We start from the raw sequence: 8,529 nt of genomic DNA, 5'->3' as shown, positions 1-8,529 counted from the left end.
CAATGGCTTGACAAAAGCAGGATCCTTTGTAAGTTGTCTGATTTGTGGCCCATCAAAACTACCAGCTTTAAGTTTTTCTATACTTATCTGCGGCATTTTTATTCTAAAGTAGCCGAAGCATGGTCCATCCTTGTCAAGAACCTTAACAAATTGCTTCATTAAGCCTAGTTTAACATGAAGGGGCGGTAAGGTGATTTTCTCCCGTTCACCAAAGACTCAGCAATAATGTTTTTACCCAATAATTAAGTTTTCTCTCTTTGACCACTCCTTCTTAATCCAGTGGTTTGTCTGTCCCTGCTAGCACAGAGGCACCAGAAACAAGGATATTTTGTGTTGCTAAATTGCTGCCCAAGAAGAAAAGTTCACCAATTTGAAATCTACACAAATCACCTAGCGATGTCCCTAGTATTTTATCTTCTGTAAGAGCAATACTATTGTATCATATTCTTCTTTCATTTCAGTTGAATGAGCGATTGGTATTGAGCCAAACTTGTTAACATTGTGAAGAACACATTTTAAACTACGCTTATAGCTATCAATGAACAAACGCCAATCACTAGCTTAATATTGCGGTAGTCCCATTCCTTTCAGAAGACCTCTAACGTCTAAACAAAATGTAAGATTGTCTTCTTGAGTAAAGAGGGGTAGCAGATCCTTTTCAATTGTGGGATAAAAATTAATTTTTGTACCTTGTTCCATTAAATTCTTTTCATGCATCCTTGAAGCTTCCTTCCTTCGGTTCAGATGCTTCCTTCGGTAAGTTCAATTCTCTAACAAGGTCGCTTAGTTCATCTTGATTAAATAGTTGAGGATTTGTTGATACTGCCTCGTAGTCACTGTTACTATCGTCAATAGAATCAGGAATGTGTTCACATGGCTCATATTTATCCTCACATACATCTCGTAATGTCTGAAATATTAGGATCGGGATTTCTTCTGAATGGGGTACTGGGTGTCTAGCTGAAGGCAAATCTGTATATTTCCATTTGTGGCGATTGTTTCGATAAATTCCCGAAGCATTTACCATGCAAAAATAACAGTCGTCAATATGGTTTGTAGGTTCTCTCCAAACCATTGTCACACCAAACTTTAAACTTTTCCTTTTTCCTGTAGTTCAATACCGCTGATGTTCTGTACATGTTTTACACACAACATGCGGTGCCTACTTTTTACCTTGGTCACCAAGCTGAACACCAAATATCCTAGGTATCACGTTTCACAAAGTCTGTAATGTTTTTCCTATTTTCTTTTAAAGTATATTCCCCACAAATGTAACAAAACACATCACAATGATTTACACAGCTTCTTCGAATTGAGCTCATTTTTAGAGGCTGCTTTACAAAAAATTTGAGAATTTGACTATTTGTTTTCGGAAATCCCCTTACTGCTTACTTACTCCCGCCTCTCCATTTTCAAAGACACACTCTCTCTTTACCCTATACCCCCTTTTTTACTCTTCTCCACTTATCTGTGATTCTTCCCACGTGTCGTTATTCTACAGTTATGACTAGGGTCCTTTTCCACCGTGGGTTTCCCACATCCCTTAGTTATATCTTTTCCCACTGCCTCCGCTCTGTACGCCTGTCTCCCCCTTCTTCAAACACGCCAAATCCTCCCCAACCCCTTTCTCAAAGGTATAAAGGTGATTTTCAAAGTAAATACTGCAGAGTGATTATGAATTAGTTTATTTATAGATTGATTTAAATTTGAAAAATATTTTCTGAAATTTATGAAAAATTTGAAAGAATATAACCATAAAATGCGCCGTATCTAAAAAAGTAGAGCTGTTACATAAAAACGGATATCATATTTGGATTCAGCACCTCTAATATTGTTAATATCAGCTCAAAAACTCCCGGCACCAAAAAAAAAGTTTTTTTTTTGTTGGCCTGTGTAATTTAACTCCAGCACTACCTTTATGAGGTTCAAGAATGAGATGAGATTTTCAGTGCGCTGGATCATTCCGCAAGTTCTTATTATTTTCTGTGATAACATAACGACCATATTACGATGTTGGGATTGTATATTTTTGAGTAGACCAGTGCAAAGACAATACAACTTGATAGTGGCGCAGTACGGAAGTAATTCTTGCGGCGTGCAGCAGCTGAACTAATAAACGTCTATTTTTCAACGGCAGTGCCAATAGTTTACAGATGTCTGAAAACTTAGCTCAAATCGTTATAAGGTGTAATCTAATAAAGAATGCTAATGCCACCAAGAATAAGTATTTTTTTAGATTGACGATATTTTTTTAGCAGACTCGGCGCCGGCAGTGCACAGTCGCTCAGTGATTCAACCCAATGATTGCTAAGGATATGTGACTGTGGAGCTCACCTTGGAATTAGTCACATGGATGTGAATAACACGCATTCAGGGTAGGGGGGATCAGTTCTTTTCCCTGGGCCACCTCGTACTTCAACAATTTTAACTGGGAGCTACCTGAAGGCTTCTCTTAGGATCCTTTGATCAGATTGCACTCCATCCGCAAGGCTACCTCTATCTCTTGTAGGTCTACCCACACAGTGAATCAGCCCGAACGTTGGAATGGATAAGTGAGGCTAGGGCTCACCCTAAGCCACAGTCATGTAAATTGATGCATTTAGGTAAGGGCCATAAAACGCCAAGTTTACAACGCTACGAAGATTTGGGGGCCTTGGCAATCTTTCCAAGCCCAGCCCTTCTCAAGCCATATCCTGGCTCAAACACCGCACGTGTTCCTCTTCATCGAAAGCCAGTCCTAGGACACCACGCACTTAAGAGGATTTTTATTTCGAGGCGTCCGAAGCTTTCATCCTGGACTCGAACCCGGGACCCTTTGCGGGGCCATCAGTATTGCCAAACATTTCAGATCCACAATTGTAACTTTTATTTTTTATTCTATTAAAAACAATTATCCTCAAACCACGGGATACAGCTCTTATTGGCCATGTCATACCGGGGTATTCAAAGATTGTAACAAGTAAACGTACACGAACAACCATTCCCAGGACAGGGGAAACATCCCCAGGCGAGACTCAGAACCCGCGACCTCTTGTTTGGCAGACGAAGACGTTACCCCGCCGCCACCGAGGCCGGCAATTTATTTATATCATAAAATGGCATTGTCTTGAATACGTGTATAATCACTTTAATTAAAAATTTCTGAAGCTCTGCATGTGACTTGATTATTTTCTATTGCGATAAAAGTAAAGGTAACTCAAGATATCTTTAGCGCCCCCGGTGAATACGATTTTCTCGATAATGAAAAGCAATAGAGCTTACGTTTTTGGTCAAAAAAATCAAGGAAAGACCAATGCTGTAATCCATTGGAAAAAATGATTGCTTGCTAAAACTAAATTTAAATTATTTACATTTTTTTCGTTAAAAATTTCGAAATTTCAAGACAAAATGGCGAACAGAAGATATTAACCGATTTTGAAAAAAAATCATATCTGTAATACCCACACGGGTACGCAACTTTTGCCGGGTATTACGATTCGCTCCTAAAAAAAGTGGCAAAGCGAGGCACCTTGGCCCCCACCCCTTGAGTTTTCTCTGTGTCCGCTACTGGGACCCTTCACTAGCCGAGAACTCTACTCACTTGGCTATTACGCTCCCTTACAGGTCTGCTAAGGAGTATAAAATAGCGTAGTAACTCACTCACCTTTGATTGTATGCGCCTCCAGTTCCTCCTCTGCGTTGGACACCACAACCTCCACGACGACCTCCGCGGGCATCTTTCCTCCCTCTCCGGCGGCTTCTTTTTCGGCGGCGGCGACCTCACGGACAGCGGCTTCCGTCGGCCTCAGCTGCTCCTCACTCGCGCCCCTGGCTTGAGCGTCCTCGACCACTGATCCCACCACCATCACTTCCTCACCCATTCCTCCCGTCCGGTCTCCGAGGTGGTTGTGTCGCGAATGCATCGGGGGATCGGCGGCGGACCCACCCGCGCCTTCCGACACCACCCTCGCCCCCTCTCCGGCCGCCTCTCCTGCTGCTTCCTCCTCTTCTTCTTCTTCGCTGCTCGGAGACTCCTGCCTCCCGATGGACGGGATCGTTACGGGCGTCGACCTGGAAGAAGGGAAAGAAGAGAAGGCCGGGCATTAGACCCATAGTGATACGGCGTCGAATGTTTGTTTGTCCTACTACGGTTCCTTCGTTTACTCATTACCACCCGGGGTGGTGTCAGCGGCGTGGAGACAACGTGGTCGCTGATGCAATGGGGATATTCGCATGATCGATAAATGTTTGATTTAAGTTTACCAGCTAACAAGTGCGAAAATTTCTCACTTTCACGCGGTCAGGGAATACGATTCTTGATAACCTTTTCATTTTTCAGTCCAAAAAGAAACACTCTAAACGACTACCGCCGCGGCGCGCCGTTTCCCTGGATTGCCGTGGTCCTCCCAATGTTGCGTGAACGTAACACTTCCTCAATCCTAAATAATTTGAAAACCACTAACTCAAATTCACCCAATTTGTTGCAATGGCCTAGGATACAAATGCATCATTATATTTGCAGAGAGATATAAATATAAATAGTGCCTTAGATTTTACATAATATGTTATCTTAGAAGATAACCTAAAATAATGACTTATATATAAATGAAAAGGTCATTGTAAAAACAAAAGTTATTAACTTTCTTCCGTAGAAAAATTCATAACATTTGAGGAATCATTGAACTAACTATGTTAAAAATATTAACTACTTACCAACAACAAATACGAAGAAAAAAAATCGCAAAGCTTGCGTTCCGTTGACGCAACATTGGGAAGAAATTGGCTAAGGAAACGGTGTCACTGTTTTTTAAACCGGGAGTAACATTAAGTACTTTCTTTAAAAGGGACGCAGCCAGGAAATAAGACTAGCCCTTTCCACCCAGACCCCACACTATCGTGCGGGTTCGTTAAAAAATTTCTCCTGGTCAATTCAGATTACTTTTGTGCGTCAAACCGGACTGCAATGATCGTATCAAGTTCGTGCAAGTTCCGGTATACCTACGCTTCCCTCTTTTTTTCGTTTCGCTCAGTAGCCTACAGATGGTAGCAGGATCGTGTAAAACATGTAACACATTTTTGAGGAGCAAAAAAAATGTTCAGGGTGGAGAGGGCTAGGGGGAGTTTTAGGCGCAACTAAAATTGGGGGTCTTGTGGTACGGAATACCCGCCAGGGTAAGCGGGAGGTACGGGAGCCCTCCCCTCAGAAAAGTTTTTAGATAAATGCTTAAAATGGTGAGTTATAAGGGTTTACGAGGGATATTTGACTAATTTTTACACTTTTATATTATTAATATTAATTATATTAAGTAAAATGGATTTAACTTAAAAATTTCTCTGAGCTCTGGTGGGGGGGGGGGATTATCCCCTAAAACCTCCCCTCACTGCGCCACTGTTTCTTTATACTTGTTTTCTTGAAAAAACATATTGCCCATAAATTGGCCAATATTGGGTGTTCCAGAAGGATCATGACAACAGGGATTTTTTTATTTCCTATTTATTTAATAAACGGTAAGTAACAAAATAGTGGAACTGCCTTTCCTTAGTCCTACAATTTCCAGGAAAACAGACCGTACGCGTTCCCAACGAGTTTCAAATTTGGAGGTAACAACAATAAAACATGAGTATTCGCAGAGGATTTTTTTCCAGAGCTGGGCTACAATGCGATACTTTTTTCTCGCGAAATAAAGGCATCCTCCAAGCACATAGGGTGACATTACGCGTGCTTGAAACGAGACGTTAAAGTTCCGAGCACTAAACTGATGTTTTTAATGACGATGAGACTTACCGACGACAAAAGTGAGAGTGAAGCTTAACCACTGAAGACCAGCGCCCAATGATACCAGTGAAACACAATATAGCCTTCGTAACTGTCAAACTTTAAAGAGCAACCTCCGATATTAGCGACCATGAAATCTCACAAAGTTTTACGATTGAACTCGCACGGATTTTCGTGCTCGCGTCTCCATTAAACGCAAAGTTTACAACGCTACGAAGATTTGAGGGCCTTGACATTCTTTCCGAGCACAATTTTGTATTTTTGAGCCGACAGACCCAGGTGGTGATCTTTTTGAATACAAAAGCGAAGCCAACTCACGCCTTTCGCAAGTCTTATCCCGGTTCATACAACGTTTGTGCTCCTCTTCACTGTAAGCCGATCTCGTCAAGTTGGTAAAAGGCGCGTTCAACGGTTACATGCATTACTTTGTAGAATTTGAAAAAGGAAGAAAAGGAGCTACAATGCAATAAAGCTTTTCGGGCAATCTAACTGACTAAATAGCTATAAATTTACGGAAAATTTACATTATTTATATAAAATCAAAATTGGAAGGTAACCATGAATTATATTAGCTTACTTACATAAATAAAGATTGCAAAAAGGTACGGATCAAAATTATAGTCTTATTTTTCGTTTATTTACAACTGAATGCTTCTTTTTCATTATAAATATTATATGAAGACCAGGATAAATGACTACAACAGCATTTTTAAAATGGTGTTGTAATCATTTATCTTGGCTTGTATTAAAATTGAATGCTCATTTTCATTTCAAGCCCTAAAGAGGTTAGGAAAAGGAGAAAAAAATCATTTTATTACAGCTATTTCTACACCAATTCCATGTTCAGGGTTAAATTGGCCACCATTTATATTGCTGGTATGAATACTTTTTCTTAAGGTAAGTTTACGTTGAATTACAATTATACTCGCAGTAATTTCCTATTTATCATATTCCAAGGATCGTCTAGTTATTTAAATATTATAATCATATATTTATAATTACACATATTTCAGTACTGAGCAGAATATAGAATGTGAAAAGATAGGAACTGAAAGCAAAACTAAGAAGGTGTAATTGGCCTCCAATTTCTTATTAATTACTTTTTTGGTTGCTCTATCCCACTCTCAAAAACAGTGATTTCATATAGCCACATAAGACTGTCTCGATGATACAATTTTGTAGTGAAAAAGATAGAAAACCATCTTTACACTTACTCAGGGAGCGAAATTTCCTCCCTCTTAATGTCGTTTTATTTCTATCATTAAAACAACATTCAAAAGTTGACTAATATGGATAATTTAAGCGGGTGCAAATCCCGAGAAGAGTTAGATATAGTTCACGGGGTAGATTTTGCTCTCATTTTCGTTTTACTTTCTCGAGTAAGGAAAGACACAGACAGCCCTATTACTATGCCTTTCCTCTCTCGACAGACACAATTTAACACAAGATACTAACAATTACAGTTATATTAATGCACTGCTATTAAAACTGGCTACACCCGAGCTTTCTCCTGCAGAGTAGGTACGTATAATTGAAGAGCACGTCGAGGTGTCGTCGTCGGGAGTAGAGGCGTCTCCGGCCGGTACCGCGCGGGCAATGCGTCCGTAGAGCTCTCGTGGAGGGACAGGTGGTGTTGGGGACGGGTTTTCGTTTCTCGTGGGGAGAGTGCGAGGACCACCCATGGACGGGCGCAATTGCGACACTTCCCCACCCCTCGGAGATACGACCCACGCTTCCCACTGCCTGCACCACGCCCCCGCCACTACACCAGGACCCAGCATCTTCATATCTCCACGCGGTAAGGCTTCTTAACTCACAGCTAAGTTAATTAGCACCATTGAGTGAGGCAAAGCAGCGGTTCTCTACTTCAATTAAATTTTCAAACCATGGCATTTTGCAGATAATTATGCGTGAACCACCCTCGGATTCTAATATACTCCCATTCATAGATTTGCCTTCCTTTTAATTAATTTTCTAAATACTGGGACTGTTTTTTCAACATCCGATGGCTCATGAACAGAAGACAAAGTGATTGATCAAAAATGATTTCATTGCTAAATGTTGAGCACACTTGTGGTGTCCTTTCGACATAACGGCCATGAAAAATCATTTAATTTGGCGGGAATTCAAACCCGGTTCTTGAAATGGCTTGGTGGTGTAACTGGAAGCATACTTGACCGTAATTCGGGAAATTCGAGTTCCAAACCCGGCTAAGTCAAATTGTTTTTCCTTGGCAAATTTCATATTTGGTGTATATGCCCTAGAATTTAATTGATAAATAGAAAAATAAATGCATACGCTTGATTTTGCAGTTTATTTAGCGGTGGGAATGGAAGCGAAGGATACTCGAAGTCGAGAAGCCATTGGACATGACTGGATTCGGAATAGGCCGTTTAAAGTGAATGATCGCAGATGCCACTCCCTTTGCACGGCGATCAGTCAGGTGTGGGACGGTGTTTATATCGGAGCCAATTTTCCAAACATGGCTGTTTATCAGTGAGCGATGATGCGTCAGATAACTTAATCAGAAGCAGTCACCCGGCGCCGATAAAGTTATTATGGTGATTTGTGCTCGCCCACGGAAACTTTTGGCACTTCAAGGCCGAGGTGCGAATATATTTGGATGCAGGAAAGTGGCTCGTTAAAATATTACAACTCTGAGAAAAGCGGAACGAAAATAGACTCCACGTCCTCTTGATTGTGTTTGCGTTGAATGGAAAGAAGAGAGATGAGGCAGAAGGAGTGAATGGGGATTGTATTGAGGGGCACGGGAT

At 41.0% G+C, this 8,529-nt stretch overlaps 1 protein-coding gene across 1 annotated transcript in view; it reads right to left on the bottom strand.

The window, feature by feature from the left end:
* Positions 1 to 3,635: 3,635 nt before the first annotated feature.
* LOC124164999 overlaps positions 3,636 to 8,529 on the bottom strand; it is a 265,496-nt gene continuing 260,602 nt past the window's right edge. Inside the window, exon 5 of the mRNA XM_046542238.1 lies at positions 3,636 to 4,050. Within this exon, the coding sequence (XP_046398194.1) occupies positions 3,636 to 4,050 (415 nt within the window). The remainder of the gene's footprint in view (positions 4,051 to 8,529) is intronic.

Source organism: Ischnura elegans, chromosome 9, assembly GCF_921293095.1.
Source record: "Ischnura elegans chromosome 9, ioIscEleg1.1, whole genome shotgun sequence".
Classification (NCBI taxonomy): Eukaryota; Metazoa; Arthropoda; class Insecta; order Odonata; family Coenagrionidae; genus Ischnura; species Ischnura elegans.
This window is presented reverse-complemented; position numbering and strand designations above follow the sequence as displayed.